The sequence below is a fragment of the Podarcis filfolensis genome (assembly GCF_964270895.1).
Source record: "Podarcis filfolensis genome assembly, chromosome: 14".
NCBI classification, from domain to species: domain Eukaryota; kingdom Metazoa; phylum Chordata; class Lepidosauria; order Squamata; family Lacertidae; genus Podarcis; species Podarcis filfolensis.
The window spans coordinates 7,041,725-7,064,348 of record NC_139616.1 but is presented as its reverse complement, the minus strand read 5'-3'; the positions used below and the strand labels follow the sequence as shown (position 1 = coordinate 7,064,348).

The 22,624-nt window shown below is 45.9% G+C and overlaps 1 protein-coding gene across 2 annotated transcripts in view; it reads right to left on the bottom strand.

Annotated features, from left to right (window-relative positions):
* Positions 1 to 20,990, bottom strand: part of ALPK3 (alpha kinase 3) — a 71,339-nt gene extending 50,349 nt beyond the window's left edge. Inside the window, exons 1-3 of one of the 2 annotated variants that reach the window (XM_083586159.1) lie at positions 20,639 to 20,990; positions 8,964 to 9,002; positions 4,081 to 4,202 (exon numbers count right to left, since the gene is read on the bottom strand). In XM_083586159.1, the coding sequence (XP_083442285.1) occupies positions 4,081 to 4,202; positions 8,964 to 9,002; positions 20,639 to 20,799 (322 nt within the window). In that variant the 5' untranslated portion in view covers positions 20,800 to 20,990. The remainder of the gene's footprint in view (positions 1 to 4,080; positions 4,203 to 8,963; positions 9,003 to 20,638) is intronic. The other variant, XM_083586160.1, reaches the window with a different exon arrangement.
* Positions 20,991 to 22,624: the final 1,634 nt, after the last annotated feature.

The following is a 22,624-nucleotide window of genomic DNA, read 5'->3' as shown; positions in this document are numbered from 1 at the left end:
TTTCAAATAGACAAAACCTGCAAATGACATGCAATCTCATCTCACTCGAGAAGTTTATCACACTTCACGAAAATAAATTATGGTGGGGGAGTTGGACTGGAATTTAATTTTGTCTGCTTCTTCTTTGCAAATTGAGGCTAGGGAGGTGTGGTTTGCAGCAAAAAGCAAAAAAAAAAACTGTCAAGAGAGGAGCAGGAGGCCACTTAACTCTTTCCTAGATGGCTAATTCCCCCCTCAAATCCCCCACCCTCCTGAATACATATTCAGTTTCAGGGGGTCTGGGTCCATGTTTATTTGCAGACATAGGCTTAGAGCCCAGTGAGGGAGACAATTCTCCACTTATATTTATTTACAAATTTCTATCTCACCATGAACAGCCCTCACAACAAATGAAAAACATGATGATTATAAAAATCAAAAGTCCAAGCCATGCATTAAAAGGACTTGAGAAAATTCAACATTTTACTGCAAATGTGTGCTAAAATACACACATTTGTGTGTGCAATTTTGTCTGTTATACATACATTGCAAAGCAATTTCCTCTAATACACTCCAGGGCTGGGCGATATATTAATATATTGTCCAAAACAGGTTTGAAATCCATATTTTTATATCGGTTTCATAATTTTTGACCTGGCAATATATTGCAAATCAGTGTGTGTGTGTGTGTGCGCGCGCGCTGTGCAAAGATCACAATGTGGGAAAAACCATGAAACTCCATCCTTATTTCAGACGTTGTGATATATCAGTATATAAAAATATTTAGCTGGTGATATATTGTGATGTTGAAAGCCAGATATGCCCAGTCCTAATACACTCCTTTCACAAATAATAAATTTATGCTGCTGCTTCTTTTGCACATTTTACCCTAATATACACTTTTTTGTACACATTACTCCAGTGGAGAACTGTACTGCGAAAAATGTGGAGAAGCACAAATTATAAAAGATGGCTGCGTTTCAGTTCCTGTGCTGTTTCAGAAAGTGCAAACTAGGGAGGTTTGCCTTTAAATTCAAACAACTGGATCTCTCTCCATCCTAACTCTGGGCTGAGGAATATGACTCCAGGTGAGTTTGAGGTGTGTCAGCTGTTTGGTCCCATTCACACAGCCACAAGCGGCTGATTCCTTGGAAGGTGCAAAGGGTGAAATGAGAATCAGCAGTTTCATATCCCTTGGGAAGCCTCTCCTATGACAGTGACTGCAGAAAGATGATGGCAATTCTCTGTAATCCCACAACATGCCAAGTGTTCCTGAACCCACCAACATACATTGGGTACCATTTTTTAATTTATTGAAGGCATTTGTATGCTGCTAAATGATGCACACCCAACCCTAAAATGGAAAACAAGGCAATTGGGAGGAAGGATAATAGAACTGTAAGGAATCGTTTTACTCAACATGATGTTTTACTATGTTTTTATATGTGTAGTAAGCGGCCCAGAGTGGCTGGGGAATCCCAGCCATATGGGTGGGGTATAATAATAATAAACAAAACAACATGGGGCTTGAACCCCCGACCCTGACATTAAGTATGTCATGCTCTACTATTTGAGAAAGGAGAAATATTATACCAGCCTTGCCCAACCTGGTGCTCTCCATAAGTTGTGTGACTCCAGCTCCCATCAGCCCCAGCCAGCATGGCCAATGGTCAGGGACAATGAGTCAGATCCCAACAACATCTGGAGGTCACAAGGTTGGGGATGAGTGGATTATTCACTTGTCAATATTTTATTTGTCTGCATAAACTTCAGCAGGCTTGCCTGTCTTCCCACCCCTCTTTGGCTGTGTGGAGGAAGGCAATTCACTCTCCATTGTCTGTGGTTTTAATGCAGAGGCTGAACAGTCACTTATTAGAGATGCTGTAGCAGCAGATCTGCCTCGACATGGGTGGACTAGCTGCCCTTTGAAGTCCCTGAAAGCTCCAGGATCTTACACAAAAGATGCTAGTCATCGCAGATACAATTGTGCCCTTGCCTAACCTCCCTCTCGCTGAGCAGAGATAATTTATTCCAGTCATTTCAGAGGAAGATACAGGCTGTCACTGAACTCTTAGGAGCAGCGACCAAGCATGCTAGCCAAGCCCCCAGCCTACCCAAAAGGAAGGAAATGCTTTTTAAAAACGGAAGGGGTGGGGATACTGTAAATTGTCTGAATATATGGGGAAAGCCAGACATGCATCGGGGAGGTGCTATTTTTACTTTGCTTTGAGGACAGCAGAGAGATCGAGACAGCAGCCATTGGTCAAGGAATGAAAGCAACAGAGAGAGAGACAGAATCTTGGAGCAGAAAGGGCATTTGAAGCCCACCAGGAGGCCAAGGGGAGAGAGGCGAAGATGAGATCACCCTGGGTGCAAAGGGTACACCAGGAGCATCCAGGTCCACAGCTGGTGTGCAGTAAAATCAAATTATAGACTGGCCCAAATAAAATGCAACTAAGTGTTAAGGAAATCTGGGTGCGGAGTAAGCTGTGCAAATCTATTTCACTATTTGGGGGAAATTTATACCATTTGCAAAAGTGATTTTAAAAGGGTTTGGCATTGTTTTTTGAAACTAGAGGGGTTCCTCTCAAAGACTACCCTTCCTTACAATCCCTATTTTTGGCTGAGACACAGTCACAACCTGGCAAATTCAGGTTGATCGGAAGGAATGCTCATTAAATAGCCAAGTCAATCTCCCTGCAAACCAATCAGGATTTATGCCCAATAAACAGCTCATCTGGAAGTGCCCTAAGATGAAAAAATGGCTGGAGGGAAAGAATGGTGCTGTGCTTGTTGCAGGGTGTCTAAGTAGCAAAAAAGTGTGGTTCAAATGCAAGTAGCAGGAGGCATCAACTCTCTGCTCCAACTACCAGGTTTAGGAATTCAGCCACTTGGAAGGGGATTATAAAACCAAAAACACCCTTGCGCATTATTCCAAGCCATGAAAGAAGCTGTCACAACACACAGATCTGGCCTGTTATCAGAAGAAGGGCTCCAGCCTGCAACCATTTACCTTGGTCTCTCAAGAGAAAACTGAAGCACCTCTAAGAGATTCCGCCACAGTGTTTGGGAGACAGAAGCAAACATTTGAGATTGAGAGAACTGGCTGTGAGGTGTTCTTGCACCCAGAGCTAGGAAATTGACTGGAACTGGATAGTACCACAAGACTTTTAAGAGTACAGATCCTGGTAACGGACAAAAAACTCTCAGGGCTGAACTGGGAGAGCCTCCAGACATTATTTTTATCATGCTTCAGGATGATTTCGGCTCATGATGGTACCAGGGCAGTTCTATGTGAACTGTTTGTTCACATAGAACAATACAAACAATACTGTTTGTGCTTACAAAAGTTTTAAGATGGTCATACCACTTTGTTTCCAATTGGTGCATGCCCCGTAATTTACTGCTAAACCCTTGTAACTTTTTATGCTGCAAATGTTCTGGTTTATTCAGTGCTAATTTTAGATCTGACATCATGCGCAAACGGGGCAGACACATGAACACGTCTGCCACTATCATGTCTAGCTGGACCCTGAGAAAGAGAGAAAAGGGGTGCTGAATTTGGCAGCCAGGTTGTTCCCCAGGGCAAGAAGGTTTGAGCAAATAATGCCAATCCTGGCCCAACTGCAGGGTATGCCAATAAGTTTCCAGGCCCAGTTCAAAGTACTGGTCTTGACCTATAAAACCTTAAAGGGCTCAGGACCGCAATGCCTCAAGGACTGTCTCCCTCCATATGAACCTATTCAGACCCTGCGATCATCCTCTGAGGCTCGCCATCTGTGGAATACTCTCCCCAGGGAGACTCACCTGGCACCTTCATTGTACACCTTTAGGCGCTAGGTGAAAACATTCCTCTACAACCAGGCCTTTGGCCGATTGACATCCGATGCCCTTTTAAATGTGTTTTGGGAGCAGAGATTATTCGTTTGATCTTTTTTTTGCTATGCATTTTGTGGTTTTTATACTGCCGTTTTATGTCGTGGACCGCTCTGAGGTCTATGGCTGAACGGCAGTATACAAATTTAATTAAACAACAACAACAGCCATTACACTTTATCTGAATCCCTGCGTCTTGCTGCTGTGCTAACTGTGCTAACGTACCTGTCACGATGCAGGTGAACTTGGCATCTGCATCCTCAGAGACGGCGTAGGACTTGAGAGTGGTTTCAAAAAGGGGCTGGGTTTCCTCAGTCAGCTGAGCAATGATTGCACAGAAGGTGCTCCTGGAAGCAATACAAGGAACAATATTAGAACATGGTCAAGGTACATGGTGAAGAATTGCGAAGGCATTCCGTGCCCTTGTCCCCCCCCCCCCGCCACCCTCCCTGTTCACAAGGATCTACCTTACAAAGCAGCCTCACATCCCAGTTTGACTCCCACTGAGAAACTGATGGCCGAGTTAAGAGAGACATGGCTCTGGGAAAACTGATCATGAAACTGCTCCCGTTGGTTATCAAACAGTGATTGGGTCGCATCAAACTAAGGTTACACACCATACATCTAAAGCACATCTCCCTGCCCCCCCCCCAAAGCAGCCTGGGTGCTAGTTTATCACACACAGAGCTACAATTCCAAGAACCCTGAACAAACTACAGTTCCCAGGATTCTTGGGAAGGTATGTGTGCTTTGAATATATGTTGCACATGCTGCCCAAGTCCAACCATTGGTCCACCTAGGCTGTGTACACACCATACACTTGAAGCACATCGTCCTCCTTGCAAAGAATCCTGGGAATTGTAGCCCTGTGAGAGGCAAACTACCATTCCCATGATTCCGTGGGAGAACTGGTGTGCTTCGAATATACAGTGTGCGTGGGACCCCGCACTTTTAGTTTTAGTTGAAAGGTTTTAGTCATGTCCATCCATTTAATTGGGTCTATTCTGATGAGGCGTAACCCTAACCCATTGGAATTATAGCATGGGGACCAATCCATGTTATCAACATGGGCCAGAGTTCTGCTGCTGCCTCTCTTTGCAACATCCATCTCTGGAGGGAAAGGTTGGAGGGCTAGAATGAACCATAGTTTTTTATATTCAGACATGCCCTGACAGTCACCTGATCAAAAATGGGCACACATGTCCTAACCACACCCATGCCTCTGTGATTTTACACCCAAAATACTTTTGACCCTGGACCTCTTCATGGGTCTCGGAGGATCAAGAGGACATGCAACTGTTTCTGCATCAACATATTAGACAACGCATGTCATGTGGGCACGTCCTTGAATTAACTCAGAGGTATGTCCACATGTTTGACAAAGATCTACGGATGCACTTCAAGCTGTCAAATAGGGTCTCATCTGTGAATTCTTCTTCTGTCTATTGAAAAGAGGCATGCAGTGGTGCAATGCTAGACATATTGATTCAGGGAAGTCAATCTAATGCAGTGATTCTCAAACTTGGGTCCCCCACTGTTGGACTACAGATCCCAACGTCTCTGACCACTGGTCCTGCTACCTAGGGATGATGGGACTTGTAGTCCAACCACAGCTGGGGATCCAAGTTTGAGGAAGAGTGGTCTAAGGGATTTCAGCAGACCTGACTCCAACTGGTAAGTGTACAGTGAATTGGGGGCAGGGTCCTTCCCCAAAGCAAATACCAGAATTAGAGGTGGGGTTTTCCTTGGGTCCATGCATAGAAGGGAAAGGGTTAACCCTCTCCCCAGCCCCATCGCTACAATATGCCTCCCGCTGATCTGGTATTTGCATTGAAAAAATAATTAAGTGAAAAGCGAATGCCAGGTCTACTTTTGGCCCCCAGTTAGAAAGACTTAATTGCATCTAAAGAGTACAGTAAAAGGTAAAGGTAAAGGACCCCTGACAGTTAAGTCCAGTCTCGAATGACTCTGGGGTTGTGGCGCTCATCTCGCTTTACTGGCCGAGGGAGCCAACGTTTGTCCGCAGACAGCTTCTGGATCATGTGGCCAGCATGACTAAGCCGCTTCTGGCGAAACCAGAGCAGCACACAGAAACGCCGTTTACCTTCCCGCTGGAGCGGTACCTATTTATCTACTTGCACTTTGACATGCTTTCAAACTGCTAGGTTGGCAGGAGCTGGGACTGAGCAACGGGAGCTCACCCCGCCGCGGGGATTCGAACCGCCAACCTTCAGATCAGCAAGCCCTAGGCTCTGTGGTTTAGACCACAGCACCACCCGTGTCCCTTCTAAAGAGGTACGGTAAAGGTAAAGGGACCCCTGATCATTAGGTCCAGTCATTACCGACTCTGGGGTTGCGGGGCTCATCTCACTTTATTGCTGTACTGTTTTTAACATTTGATTGGGAGCCGCCCAGAGTGGCTGGGGAGACTCAGCCAGATGGGCGGGGTATAAATAATAAATTATTGTTATTATTATTATTATTAGCCAAGGTACATGTTAATATTATCTCCTCCCCATTCACTGCTTCAGTCACCTGTGCTGCTGAGAAAAGTATCACACTGGTTCCTAAGCTGCTCCCCAGGGGACTTGGGGGGGACAACACCTATTTCTCCCCGTGGCTATTATGGAACTAGGAAACAGCTGCAGTTCAAGCAGCCATGGCATCTAATGCACCATCTGCACCATACACTTAAAGCAGTATTATACCACTTTAAACCGTCACAGCTTCCCCCAAAGAATCTTTGGGACTGTGGTTTGCTAAGGTGTTGAGAGTTCTTGGGAGACCCTTTGCAGAGCTATGATTCCCGGAGTTTCCTGGAAAGAGAGACTGATTGTTGAGAATGCAGGTCACAAACAGCTAAGCCAGAAAAGCTGGAAAGAAAGAAAAAAATCCAAGCCCCCTAGAAATCTGATGCCAGTGGCCAAGAATTCAAAATATTTTTCAAGCCCCCACAACAAGCTTAAGGGCTAAATATTTGCTTTGAGGAGGAAAAGATAAGCCACACACACTTCTCAGGGATCCACATTCTTCATCCAGTATCAGATTCCCATGCAATTTGGTATGCGCAAAACTACGGAGACCAATGGAGAATGCTCTTGGGGTGCAGCCACACCACACACTTCATCACTGTTTTGTGCGCATGTTTTCCCCATCCCCACTTCCTTCCTTGGTTCCAGCCCAGGCCATTTCCCCAGGACATTTCCATTGCAAATTGCAACCTGGAGCTTTGCTGAATTGCATGACTGCTCTTGTGTGTTTATATACAGAGTCCAATCAGTTTGCTGGAAGGAAAGGTAGAAGGAAGCAAGGGAGATTTGGGGGGGGGGTTGCGATGAGGCTCACCTTGTGTTTAAAGAAAATCAGCAGGAAGTCTAGGTAAATTGGTGCATGGATGGGATGGTGCAAATTTACCGTTGTAGGCAGGATGGACAACAAGGAATGGCTTCGATCCAGCTCCATGGTACAAAAATGTCTCTTACCTTAATAAGGTTCAAGATTTTGTGCAAAGACACACACACATAAACACATCCAGTGCAAACCGTGGCAGATCAGGAAGTGTGTGGCCTGCTGAAGTTTTCCTTAAATGCATTTAAATCATGAAACCTCCCAGTCTTTAACACAGCATAATAGCCAAATTTTAATATACGCCATCAGAGAGCTGCTTCTCCCTTGTAAAGCCCCTTTTAGGAGACTGCCCACAGCTTGGTGGCAGAGCGCATGCTTGCATGCAGAAGATCCCAGGGTCAATCCCTAGCATCTCTGGGTAAAAGGATCAGATGGCAGGAAAGGGGCAAAACCTCCACCTGAGACCCTGTAAGAACTGCTGCCAGTTGCAGTGCAGGTCACTAAGTTAGATGAACAGATATTCTAATCTGTTGGAGGAAAGCTTCCTATTTTTCTAGAAAGGGGTAGTAAAGAGTTGAGGATGTGCTTAACACAGGCATAGGCAAACTTGGCCCTCCAGATGTTTTGGGACTACAACTCCCATCTTCCCTAGCTAACAGAATCAGTGGTCGGGGATGATGGGAGTTGTAGTCCCAAAACATCTGGAGGGCCACATTTGTCTATGCCTGGCTTAACACTTTCCCTTCCAGCCCTTTTCCGCCATGGATCTCTGTCTCTACACACACACTCCCCAACCTTGTTGCATGTCTCCAAGCTCATTTTTATCTTTCAGGAACCCCACAGTAGAGAGAGTTTCAGGAGGAAAGAGGTCTGGCAGGAAAAGGGTTCAGCATCCCCTCCCGACTCCAAATTGCCCCTTCCTCAAGGTGCTTTGTAAAAGAGAAGCAGTGCTCAGACTAATGTAGCTTGGAATTTACTCATCTCTCCTGCTCCTGTTGGGAAAGGAAACAATCTGAAGAAGATGGGTCATTTTATTCACAAAGGAGACATTTCTCCCTTCCCTATAAAATCAAACTCTCTGCTATTCTAGCAGGCCCCTCGTCCAACACAGAAGCATTGCCAATAGCCATATTCAGGAGATTTGGTGCCTGCTCCTCAGCGACTGGTGACAAATCTGGAAAAGCCAGGTAGCCTTCCATAACCTTTGTCAAGCCATTTCACATAGCAAACACAACTTATTAAAGCCAGCCTCTCCCAACCTGGTTCCCTCTAAATGTTGCGGACAATGACTGCCAGCAGCGCTGCTGCGTCTCGTAGTTCCAAACATCTGGAATAATGTTGGGTGGTGCCCATTTGGAAGGGAGGGTGGAAGGGAGGGAGACCAACAGTAGGCACAGCCACCGCCTGATTGGCTGTAAGAAAGAAGACAGGCAGGTGGGGGCTGGCTGAGGGCAGACTGTGGTTGGTGGGGCAGTGCTAAGGGGCCCACCTCCATTGAGAAGGCACCAGGTTCAAGGGAGCTGACTTGAACTAAAGCATCCCAGAGTGGGGGGACAGCATCCTCCTTCTTTAAAACTATCCTGTTGTGTATTCCACACACCTTTACGGAGTTTCTTCAGTACAAGCAAGCATAAGCATGCAGGATCGAGGCAGCATTGTCAGTGCGGTTAGTACCCCTGAACTCAGTGGGTGAGTTGCACAGAAAGTCTTCTTGACCCCGGAAGTGTGCAGTCAGACAAGACTAATACAATATCATTTACCTTCCAAAGCTGGAGGGAGATAACCGGCTGGTTGATAAGCTAAGCAGAGACAGCAAACAAAATAATTAGAATTTAAGAGTAATAATAAGTAATAATAAGAAAGCATAAAAGGGAGCTCAAAACAACAGTTATTGGGATGTATTAAATGAGTTCTCGCAACACGAGTCAAGAGACTATTAATAAAATTCAGCTGCCTCCCACCGCCTGCCAGTATAAACACACGGCGCTGTAAATTGCAACCAAAGGCTATGAATGAAAAGGGTCGTTAACAGCAGGGGAGAAAGGCAAGGGCAGTTCTGTATATCCCCCAAATGCCACTTGGTAGTGTTAGGCAGGCATCGCACGGTTGTGGGCACAAAGCAGCGAGGGCTGGCGCAGTTGTCAGAATGAGATTCGGGGCAGCGGATTGGCAGCCCACCTTCTCCACTGTGAAGGATGAGGATGGGATTGGGTTCCAGGCCCCATTTCCTTGGCACTGCAAGAGAGCAAACGGTGCTGGATTCACCCAGGAGAGAGCCACAAAAGACTGCACACCGGCCGGGCTGGGTGACCTCTGCACAACTTGACCCCAAGGTGTCAACATACCTCTCGGGGAAACCAGAGACCTGTTTGAGCAGGATCTGGTAGTAGCTCAGCTGGAGCACGAAAGCATTCCAGAAAGCAGCTATATATAAATAGCCCAGCTCTTTCTTAGTCAGCTGTTCACCTCCCTAACAGCCCTGCTTGCAAGCCATTCCAGACAATAACGTCTCCTTGCAACAGAGCCGTCGTTATTAGCTCATTTATTAAGGTGGTTCCAGAAGTCCATCCCCTGGAGAAGTGCCACCATGGCACATGGGACACAGCGTGGGTTGAAGGAATCAGGTGACACAAGGGGCTAATTGGGTTTCATTTGGTAATATAAAGTTTCCAGTGTTGACCTGCTTCTTCAGTTAGCGTCGTTCGTTGTTCAGGTGCAGAAGAGACCAGGGAACCTGTTTTGCCTCCAGATTGTTGGTGAACATCAACTCACACCAGTTCTGGCCTTCATGGCCAATAGTCCAGGGTGAAGGCAGTTGGATTCTCACATCTAGGAGGGAGGTATCACATGTTCCCCATCTCTGAGCTACCGAGCTGCTCTCAAATGACCATCAAATGACCATCCCACCTTACCTTAGCTACTTACTTGACTGGTCTCAGCCTGCCTCCAGACTGTCAGCTCTATAGGATGAGCAAGTAAAATCCTCATTGATACACTGGGCAATAGATATTGGTCATAATATAGATATGGAAGCATGGGAACAATTGTGGAATATGGATATAACATTTACAGCATGTTACAGTCTAAGAGAAAATTATTTGAAAATGATGTATCGATGGTGCCTAATACCGAGTAAATTGGCAAAAATGTACAAATCAAATAAATGTTGGAAATGTAAAGAGAAAGAATGTTTTTTTAAATCATATGTGGTGGTCTTATAGTAAGGTTAAAGCTTACTGGGAAATGATATACAATGAATTGGAAAAGATGTTTAAAATAACGTTTGTGGGGGAAAACCAGAAGTCTTCCTTTTGGGAATTATAGGGACAGAACTACTCAAACTATTTAGAAATATTTATGTATGTGACTACAGCGGCAAGAATGTTACCTGCCCAAAAATGAAAAGAAGAAGTCCCAGCGAAAGAAGAATGGATATAAAAACTTATGGACTATGCAGAAATGGCTAAACTTACCAGAAAAAATAAGAAATCAAGATGACAAACTTTTTATAAAAGAATGGAAATGGTTTATGGAATACTTACAAACAAACTTTAAACATATAAAAACATTGACAGGATTATCGTATTAACCTGGAGTTTTATAGGAGTATTTATTTAAAGTAGATGAATGAATGAACAAATTAAGTTATCTTGGATATGCAGAAAATATTAAAAATAAATTTAAGGAAGCACAGAAAGAGGGGGAAGGAAGTCGGGTTTTGAAATATTGAAATGATTATAAAATTATTGAAATGAATAAAATTGAAAATAAAATAATAATCATCATCATCATCTGACTGTCACCTCTACCAGAAAGTCTGATACAAATCTGAAGAAGGTGGGTCACAAATGCTTCCTGTCACTGTCCTCTCCTCTATTAAGAGCCAGTGTGGTGTCATGGACTAGGACTGAGGAAACTCATGTTCAAAATCCTCCTTCTGCCATGAAGGTCAGAGTGTGACCACAGGCTGGGGACTTATCTCTCCCCATTGACCAAGCAAGGGGTGATGGGGGCTGGAAGCCCAACCACATCTGGAGGGTACAAATTCCCCATCCTGGCTGCTAATAAATACATACCTATTGCCAACCTCCACCACTCCAGCTGTGTTTTCCCTGTCTGGGCTCAGAGACCCAGTGTAAACCTGGCTCAAAGGAACACAAAGCTGGGAAGAAGTGGTTGCAGGAGCAAAACCAGTAAGCAGGGGAGTTCAGCCCCTCTGCTCTGCCCATCCCTTCCCTGCTTTGAATCACCCACTGTTGCAGCGTGACTGTTGCAGCGTGACTGTCCCCATTTCGAAAGGCCAAAGCAGACATGACATTTGCCGTGTGGTCTGGCACTGCATATTTCATTTTTCTTCAACCAAGAGCTGGCACAGGGAGCAGGCGCCGAGCTTGATGAGGGCTGTGGCATGGAGGAGGGAGGTTGTAAGCCTTTCCCCACTGAGATTTCGACTGAAATCGGGGGGGGGGGCAGGCTGGGGGTAAAGCCCTCACTGGTGTTGATAGGAGCTTTCCCCCCCCCATTGCAAATGTGGGAGGGGGGTTCTACTCAGGCCTGCATTGGGCCCAAAGGGCTAAAGCCCCGCTCTCCCAAGCCGCAGTCCCAACCCAGCTCGCCCCCCTTTCCCAAAGGAAAATGGAACTCAGTGCTTGGAAAGTTTATTTTTAAAAGCATTTTTTTTCCAGGTCAAGTTCAAAAAGGAACGAGTTCCATTTCAGTTCAATTCACAGTTCTGTCATGTGGTCCTCCACGGGTTTTTTCTGCCTTCAGAAATGTACCAGCTGCTTTGCTAAAGTGCAAAATATACTTAAGAAGACTAAGAAAGCATCACAGAATGCAAATGGGTACATATTGTGGACAACTGTTCTGTTTCATGTCCCCAACCATTATGGTATTCAAGCCAAAACAGCAGAGCCACTTTTCAGACAGCTAAAGATTGTAATTGCAATGGCCACAATCACATACAGCGAAGTGTGATGAAACCCCTATCTCCCAACTATCTATCTGTGCATCTATCTAGTATTTGATTAAAATTAAAATTGGATTGGATTAAATATCACCCAAAGTGCCACCGCAAATGGAACTTTGTTCATGTTCAGTTCACCTGGAAATTATAAGAACTCATTTTAGGTATATCGTAATTTTGAGATTTTCGAATTAATTCATCAAATTGGTTAAACTGAATTAGATCATTGCAAGCACTGGTAATAAATCACAACGCCAAATGTCTTGTCCAATATCATGTCTCATTCGGCCCCATGACACAATTCGCATTATTTCAGCTAGCTAAGGCTTTGGGGAAACAAGCCTTTCCCTTTAGTCCTTTGAAACAGGACCACTTGGTAGACAAGCCACAACATTCCCAGTTCACAACATGGAAAGTGCAAGTGGAGGAGCCAGAGAGAGCGAATCGAAGGACAGCCTCGCAGGGGGCTGAGAGCCAGGGTGCTGACGCAAGAGACATTCTACACAACAACCCTGGAGCATCACCACTGCACAGGGCAAAGCTTAAAGACCTACACTGGCTCCCAGTACGTTTCCGAACATAATTCAAAGTGTTGGTGTTGACCTTTAAAGCCCAAGAAGAAGAAGAAGAAGAAGAAGAAGAAGAAGAAGAAGAAGAAGAAGAGGAGGAGGAGGAGGAGGAGGATATCCTGCTTTATCACTACCCTAAGGAGTCTCAAAGCAGCTAACATTCTCCTTTCCCTTCCTCCCCCACAACAAACACTCTGTGAGGTGAGTGGGGCTGAGAGACTTCAAAGAAGTGTGACTAGCCCAAGGTCACCCAGCAGCTGCACGTGGAGGAGCGGGGAAGCTAACCCGGCTCACCAGATTACGAGTCCACCGCTCTTAACCACTACATCACACTGGCTCTCTCTAAACTGCCTCCGTCCAGTATACCTGAAGGAGCGTCTCCACCTCCATCGTTCTGCCCAGACACTGAGGCCCAGCTCCGAGGGCCTTCTGGCGGTTCCCTCGCTGCAAGAAGCCAAGTTACAGGGAACCAGACAGAGGGCCTTCTCGGTAGTGGCACCCGCCCTGTGGAACGCCCTCCCACCAGATGTCAAAGAGAAAAATAACTACCAAACTTTTAAAAGACATCTGAAGGCAGCCCTGTTTAGGGAAGCTTTCAATGTTTAATAGGTTATTGTATTTTATTGTTTTGTTGGAAGCCACCCAGAGTGGCTGGGGAAACCCAGCCAGATGGGCAGGGTATAAATAATAAATTATTATTATTAAAGTGGGTCTGGGTCAATCTGTTTGCAATGCAAATGTCTTTTTAAAAAAGCCAAAATGCTCATCTCCATTACAGATATTTCTCTTCCACACCAAAAAGTAATCCTCAGCCTGAGAGAAGCTCAAAGGGGATGCCTATAAATGTTCTTGGGTAGTAAAAGTAAAGGGACCCCTGGCAAGTAAGTCCAATTGCGAACGACTCTGGGGTTGCAGCGCTCATCTCGCTTTACAGGCCGAGGGAGCCGGCGTTTGTCCGCTTCTGCAGACAGTTTTTCCGGGCTGCTTCCGGCGAAACCAGAGCAGCGCACGGAAACATTGTTTACCTTCCCGCCGGAGCGGTACCTATTTATCTACTTGTTGCTGTGTGCTTTCAAACTGCTAGGTTGGCAGGAGCTGTGACCGAACAACAGGACCTCACCCTGTTGTGGGGATTCGAACCGCCGACCTTTCGATCAGCAAGCCCAAGAGACTCGGTGGTTTAACCCACAGCGCCACCCGCGTCCCGTTTCTTGGGTAGTAGTGCAATTAATAATAATACAGAAGTACCTCGGGTTACAAACACTTCGGGTTACAAACTCCGCTAAACGAGAAGTAGTACCTCGAGTTAAGAACTTTGCCCCAGGATGAGAACAGAAATCGTGTGCCGGCGGTGCGGTGGCGGCAGGAGGCCCCATTAGTGAAAGCACACCTCAGGTTAAGAATGGTTTTTGGTTAAGAACGGACCTCCGGAACGAATTAAGTTTGTAACTCGAGGTACCACTGTAATAACAACAACAATTTTATCATTCATATTATTATTTATACAATTGCTGTGGCCAGCAACATGAGTGTTCACATAGCTGCAAAGGCACTGGAGAAAAGAGAGAGTTGTGCTTTCGCAATGTGTTGACTCTTCTCTGTCAAGTTTGAAGAGCAGGATTTGAATCCTAAATAACTTTGAAGCATGCAGACCATCTGGGAAGCATGTGATTGGGGGTACAACCGGCTGAGGCATGCCCAGTGCGTGTTTTCACATATTTACAAGAGAGAAAAAGGCAATAGCATGGTTTCTAATGAATCAGAAGACTGGTCCATTAAAGCCAAACAGACTGGCAAGTGGTCTCTACGTCCTCCAGAGAATGGTCCCTCCTAGTCCTGGTAACTTGAATGGAGGAAGTTGCCTTACAACAAGTGGGACCATCTAGTTCAGTAGCATCTATACCAGAGGTAGGGAGCCTGTCGCCTTTCAGATGTTAGTACAGAGGTACAGAATCAGAGTTGGAAGGGACCAGTGTTCAAAATTCCCCAGGCACCAGGTGTGTTTTGTGACTGGCACAGGCTCCATTGGTCACCTTGGGGAGATCTCTGGATGCCAGGTTGGCAACTGGCTGGCTGGCATTGCGGTGCTGGGTGCGGCAGCAGCACAACAAAAGATGCGCATCAAAAAATGAGTATCTTGTGCTTCTGCGCTGCTGCACAAGTCAGCTGGCTTGCTGAAGGTTACCATTTCCCCAAGACCTTCCTATGCAGCAAAATTCCCAAGAAGTTTCTTGTAGGAACATTTATTGCATCACTATCCTGCCCTTCATCCAATTAGCTCGCAGCAGCATATGCACTGTCAACTACCCTGCAGGGTAAGTTGGGCTGGGGTATTATAACTGGCCCAAGACTACACAATGAGCTGTATGGAGAGATGGGGGTCTAAATTCAGGCCTTCACTACATCACCCTTGATTGCTACTGATGACAGTCAACAAGAGTGCTGAAAAATCATTTGCTACACTGGGGGTGCCTTTAGGGAAGAATGCCATAATATGTGAAACAGCTCTTTATCTATAGACATCTTAGACCTAGGGGTGAATCGACAGATTCTAGAGAATGTGTGGCAGTCCATGTTTGGAATCTACAAGTTTGTCTTGCAACTTGAGCTAGTCTATGTCACGGAGCATCGCTGGGGGGAAAGGATCCTTAAAAAGAAATCTGAATCTACATCAAGTAGATACAGCTATCATACATTTTAAAGTCAAATCACTTCTGTGACTAAACTCATATTCCCCAATCAGGTGTCCTCCAGATGTTGTTGGACTACAACTCCCATCATTCATTCATTTTCATTCATTTATTTATATTCAAACAATTCCTTTACCACTTCATCACAATCATCTCTAAATGCTGTGCAAAAAAACAATTACAAGATGACCAAACCTGAGTTAAAACTATAAAATCCAATTTTAAAGACTGCTGGGTTTATTTTTGTTTTTTTAAGTTTTCAGTTAGCGCTGGACATCAACAGGAACAAGACTGGTCTGACCTCAACTGGAAGGGAGACCCACAAAACTGGACCCACAATACTGAGCACACGTCTCCTTGTGAATGTGAGCCTTGCATCCAAGCCACCCACGAGAGATGGGGAGTCCTGAATCCCCAAAACTACCCAGTGATCAAGGAGGGATGCACCTGGACCCAAGTTGTTAAGAGCCTTCGTATAGAAATCACACCCTCGGCCCATCTGGTGAACCACTGTCACTGCCAACTGGCCCTTACAGCAAACAATGGGCAGGCGTCAAGAGAGCAAGATGCCGGTTGCATCATTGCAAGAGTCCTTTCCACAACATAGACCAATATGGATCCCATAGAGTGTGGAAAGGCACTGCATTGAACACCTCAGCTGAAAGTGCAACAAGAGGAGCAATGGAGCTGGGCGGCTTTATCCTCAGAGCGCCACGCAAATTCAACTTATCATGCTGCTGAGTGATCCAGAGGCCCGCTCCACCACTGCTGGTACCACCAGCCCCCAAACCACCTGAAGCAGCTCTGCTGGACGGCTCTTTGAGGATGCAACGGAGGCGGCAAAATAATTCTTTGCCGCCTTCTCTGCCGCTTGGTAGGCAGAGGTGTGACCTATAGGGTTCGAAATTCCCCGGGCACCAGGCACATTTGCGACCAGCAAGGCTCCAACTGCGACCACGTGGAGATCTGCGGATGGCAGGTTGGCGACTGACATCTCCACCTGGCTGGCTGGCTGGCACTGTGGTGCTGCGCACGGCGACAAAAGAAGCACGTCTTGTGCTTCTGCGCTGCCGCGCAAGACAGCTGGCTTGACCGGCAGCAAACTTTGCTCCTGCGCTGCCACACAAACTGCAATCCTAGGCGCATTTTCTTGAGGGTCAGAAAGCCCCTCTGGATGCAGCGGGACTTATTTCCCCAAAAAAATGTGCCCAGGGAGATCCTTGTGCCTACACTGCCAAGCTTGCCCAGCCTGGTGCGCCCATCTCTCTTCGTTGAAGCTTGAATTTTTCACCCCCTGCGTTCCAGTCGCCTGCCAGCCTGCTGCACTGCCCACAGCTTTCCTCAGTAAACCAAGGAAAACAGCAAGCTCTGCAGCCCCAGAGAGGAGCCTCGTGAGCGATCATGTCAACAGCCCTCCACACCTCACCCTCCCACAGCAAGGCCATGGCTGTAACAGGATCACCCGCTCAATCCACTGGGAAATCCAGCAGAGCATTTGGGAACATATTCAGTTCCATTAGTCTCCTGGGGCAGAACATCCACATTGCCCCCCCAACCCCGTCCTGCATGGTGAGGCTGCTGCCAAAAGTCCAGACTTCATCCCTGCTGCCCGGGCTGATGGGAGTCGTAGTTCAACAATATGTGGAGAGTTCCAGGTTGGACTCGCCAGTTGCAGTCACCTGATTAGTCACCAAATGCCAAAGCTGCCCAGGATTTTTGTAATCCAAATGTCCCTTGACTCAGGTGATGGCCCTCCAGGCAGAGCAGGACTCACAGATCTAATCATCCTTAACCATTTGCCATTCTGCTTCCCCATCCCTGTTCAGATGTGCTCAGTTTGTAGTCTTGCGGTCCCGAGCACAGCCTCACAGGGCAAATCTTATATAGGTAAAGGGACCCCTGACTGTTAGGTCCAGTCGTGACCGACTCTGGGGTTGCGGCGCTCATCTCGCTTTACTGGCCAAGGGAGCCAGCGTACAGCTTCCAGGTCATGTGGCCAGCATGACAAAGCCGCTTCTGGCGAACCAGAGCAGCGCACGGAAACGCCGTTTACCTTCCCACCGGAGTGGTACCTGTTTATCTACTTGCACTTTGATGTGCTTTCGAACTGCTAGGTTGGCAGGAGCAGGGACCGAGCAACGGGAGCTCACCCCATCGCGGGGATTTGAACCGCCGACCTTCTAATCGGCAAGTCCTAGGCTCTGTGGTTTAACCCACAGCGCCACCCGCGTCCCAATAAATCTTATATACGTCTAACTCAAAAGTCAATGTGGCTTATTCCAACGTAAGTTGGTATAGGATTGCAGTCTTAAAACAGCTCTTTCAGCAACTGATCCAAGCACTAGGAAACACAGCACACCGTACCCAAGACTGCAGGCCGTTGTCAGTCCAGAAACTCTCAGAAATGTCAATAGTTGCTCACATAAGAAAAACGGTCAGCACCAATGAGAAATCAGGGCTGCGGGCTGGCATCAATTTCTGTGTTCTCCGAAGTTCAAAAACCACTGCAGGGATCTCAAAAGTTGCTAACAGTCCACAAGGATGACTCACTGGCTCACTCATTAGGTTGACTCACTACAAGGGAGGATGGCTAAGCTAAGACTTCTTATGCAAGCATGAACTGCAAAGTGCCACATGTTCCACACTCACAAGAAAGCAATCTTTTAGTGTGGCACTGGATTTCTCTGGAAATCCCTGTCTACGTCTTCACTGTACTGCTTTTCGATGCCTGCTAAATACATTTTTTTGTTTCGGGAAGGCTAAAACCCAGCCATTTAGTTCTATTATGCATACGTGCTTTTAAAACTTAAGTTTGATCATTTTGGTGTGTCAGTTGTTTTTAAAGTCTGTTTTTAATTGCTATCTTTTAAATGAATATTTCATACTATTTAAAACCGCTTCAAGATATATTTCACTGATTAAGTAGTACACAATTCTTGCTTTAAAAGAGGGGAAGATACAATATCATCATTTGAACAAAGTATTTAAGAAAGATAGGATACGAGGGTTTGGGGAATAAATATCACAACTGGAGTGAGATCTGTTGGAATGGAATGTAAAAGTGCTGTCTAAAATGTAAAAGATATTATTGGAATGGGAGACAAAGAATGAGCAAGTAAAATCCTCGATACACACTGGGCAATAGATATTGGTCATAATATAGATATGGAAGCATGAGAACGATTGTGGAATACGGATATAAAATTTACAGCAGGCTACTTTCTAAGAGAAAATTATATGAAAATGATATATCGATGGTACCTAACACCAAGTAAATTGGCAAAAATGTATAAATCCAAATCAAATAAGTGCTGGAAATATAAAGAGAAAGAAGATTCTTTTTATCATATGTGGTGGTCTTGTAGTAAGGTTATACCTTACTGGGAAATGATATATAATGAATTGAAAAATATGTTTAAAATAAAGTTTGTAAAAAAACCCAAAAGCTTTCCTCTTGGGAATTATAGGGACAGAACTACCCAAAGTGTATAGAAATTTATTCATGTATGCAACTACAGTGGCAGGAATGTTACTTGCCCAAAAATGGAAAGACGAAGAAGTCCCAGCGAAAGAAGAATGGTTACAAAAACTTATGGAATATGCAGAAATGGCAAAACTTACCAGGAAAATAAGAAATCAAGATGACAAACTTATTATAAAAGAATGAAAATGGTTTATGGAATATTTACAAATAAACTGTAAACAGATAAGAACATTAGCAGGATTATTATATTAACCTGCAGTTTTATAAGAATATATATTTAAAGCGGATAACTAAATGAGTAAATTAATTTGGATATGCAGAAAATATTTTTAAAAAATTAAGGAACCGCAGAAAGAGGGGTAAAGAAGTCGAGTTTTGAAATATTGAAATGATTGTAAAATTATTGAAATGCATGAAACTGAAAATCCTACTAAATAAAAATAGAGAGTTCTCTAAATCAGCCCTTTTACTTGTATACATAGAGCTTCCATTATTGGCCCGCAGCTTAATAATAGCCATTTGGCAGCTGGTGCAGAACCAATTCTGAATGGCCAGGCAGAAGTTGCCTCTGCAAGCCTTGGCTTGCCCCGGTTGCTCTCTGTCCTCCCAGGCGATTCTCCTCTTCCTCCTCTTCTCCTGGGTATCCCTCAAGGCCAGGGAGAACGCCTGGCGCATCGCGCTCGCTGATCAGCTAGGTCCTTTGTTAGCAGCAGGGAACGAAACAGACCTCTAGGAAATCGCTGTAATAAAACAGCTTCCTGCCTCCTCCTGGTCCATTGGCCAAGTTCACCAGGGCATCTAAAAGCCCAGGAAAAATAATCTGCTTTACCCCTTCGTCAGCCTCGAAGAGAAGGTTCATAGCCTCACAGAACTATCAACTATCCACGAAACTGTAGCTTTGTGCTTGCATTGTTTACTTGCGGTTGCTCCTGAGAGAGAGAAAAAAGTGCATTTTGCACATTCTCCAAGGCACCTTTTCCTTCATTTATACTTCCAATGCGGAGAGGGGAGGGAAGCAAGGCCCAACGCTGAAATCTGTACAATTTAAAGATGTCTGGCACTTTAATAAGTACATAAGGTAAGAAGAGCCCTGCTGGATCAGGTCCATCTGTAGCCCAGGGCTGGGGAAGGGTGCTGGAATACCTCTCCCATTATCCCTGGGTCCACAGGCCAGGCTGACAGGGGCTGATGGGAGTTGGAGTCCAGCATCCAGAGACCCAAAGGTTCACCCCCCCACCCAGAGGAAGCACAAACCGGACGCGTGGGAAACTGCCCTCCCCGATTTCATGCCCCAGGTCGCCTGATCCTATGAGATAGGCTGCCACTGGACGTCGAGGCTCCATGGAAGGACTGCCACGGCGGTTGCCGGTCCACCTCTCCTCCTTTCCAAGCCCTCTAAGCGAGCGGTCCCCTCCCTACATCTGGTGGCAATGAGTTCCACAGGTTCCTTCTCCCTCCTTTCGACCAGCCCTTCCTCTGACCATCCGCAGTCTCTCTCTCCCGAGCATCAATTCGCTTCCCAGCACGAAAGAAAAGCGCTTGGTGCCCATCTGTTTCGTGCCGCCTCGCCGGGAGGAATGCCCCCCGACGTAACCACAAACGCTTTAGGGGGCCTCCACCTTTCCCCGACCCCCCACCCCACCCCACCTCCGGGCCTGGGTGCCAACAGCGCTCCATATCTCCCTCCAGGGTACCGATTTCCCCCGCGCGCCCCGACGGCGCGTACCTGTTCTCGGGGCGCACGCTCAGGAAATAGCTGCGCCGCTCGGGCCGATGCTCCACCAGGGGCCCGTTGTCCTCGCCGTCGCTGCCCTGGCCGGGGCTGTACGCCGAGTAAGGGCCGTTGCCCGAGTAGGAGCGGCCCAGGGGCCTCCGCCTGGAGCCCATCTGCCCCGCAGCGAAGAGCGACGCTCGGTCTCTCCCGGCCGGGAAAAGTGGGGAGCTGGTGGCGGCGGCAGGGCGCGCGGGGGTCCCGGGCGGCTCCCAGTCCGCTTCGACGCCGCGCAGCGCGGCAGCCGTCAATCACGCGCGGCCGGCCGCCGAACCCGCTATTTATAGTGGTCCGCACATGGGGCTGTCACTCAGGGACGGCGGGGCGGACCCGCGCCCGGCGCGCTCCCTGCCCGTCGGGGCCCCCGCGCTGCTGGCTCGCTGCGAGACGGAGCCGACGGCACGGCTGTCCTGGCGTGGTGCCGGATTGACGCATAAGCGAAACAAGCTGTAGCTTAGGACCCTACACTCTTGGGGGGCCCCAAAATTTAAAGGAGAAAAAACTGGATGTACATTTCCAACTGGATGTACATTTCCAACATAAGGGGCAAAAACTAATTTAATAAAACCTACATACAGCAACAGTGTTTTTGTCTTGTGTTGTGTAGGCTCCTATGATGTAAGTCATGGGCCCTGTCTGCTTGTATTAACTACAGTTGCATTGTACAGGTTATAACACTTAATTTCATATTTATAAAGCTGTTTATAATTATTAGTAGTTTGCAACATATATCACCTGTTATTATTTCATGTTATAGCAAGTTTCTAGAGACTAGATTATGAGTTTGTAAATTGTGTTTCTAAAGGAACTTTTGTTATTGCCAAATGCCGATGTGTTTGCATTATTAAGTCTGTTATGAATAAAAACATCATTTTAATAATTAATAATTATTTAATAACTAATTAAATAGTTAGATAAATAATTAAATTAATAATTATTGATCATTTTAATAATTATTTCACTATTAATATACTTCTTAATTGTACTTAACTGTTAATATACTTCGTTCTTAATTGTATTTCAGTTCTGCAATTCCTTTGATTAAATGCATATTTTGCTAGTGCAAATGGCTTTGGATACTTATTAGGTCCATAGATTACCATATAGCATATATTCAACATAAAAACCAGCAACAATTTGTTGTTGACAAAGGACAGCTGGACATATAAAGGGACCCATTACCTTCAGTAGCTTAGGGCCTCATCAAACCTAAATCTGGACCTGGTCCTGGGTGTTGAAACCTGGGGCGCCACCTCAGGGGCGGGTGGGGGGGGCCATTGACGCATGGCCAAAATGGAAATGCTTGTTCGTTTTCTTGGGCGATCACTTGCAACACCCCGCAAAAAAAAAAAAAGCAGCTGATGGGTTTTGCATGCAATCTGCACATGCTGATTTGTAAGGTGGCGGTGCAAACAAGGCTGTAGCTAGGGGGTGGTGACGTGGACCCCCGCCAGAGGCACAGGCGACTGGGGAGCAAAATTGGCTTTAAAATATGTCCATAAATATGTCTATAAATAAAAATATTGATTAGTGCATGAGGAATTTATAGGCACTGATGAATATTTGCTATATTTTCGATAGAAATTCAATTGTATCAGGAATGGGAAACTCGTTTGGGCAATAGATATTGGTCATAATATAGCTATGGAAGCATAGGAACAGTTGTGGAATATGGAGATAAAATTAGCATGCTATGGTCTAAGAGAAAATCATATGAAAATGATATATCGATGGTACCTAACACCGAGTAAATTGGCAAAATGTATAAATCCAAATCAAATAAATGTTGGAAATGTAAAGAGAAAGAAGGTTCTTTTTATCCTATGTGGTGGTCTTGTAGTAAGGTTAAAGTTTACAGGGAAATGATGTATAATGACTTGAAAAATGTGTTTAAAATAACATTGGTAAAAAACAACAACCCAGAAGCCTTCTTTAGGGAAT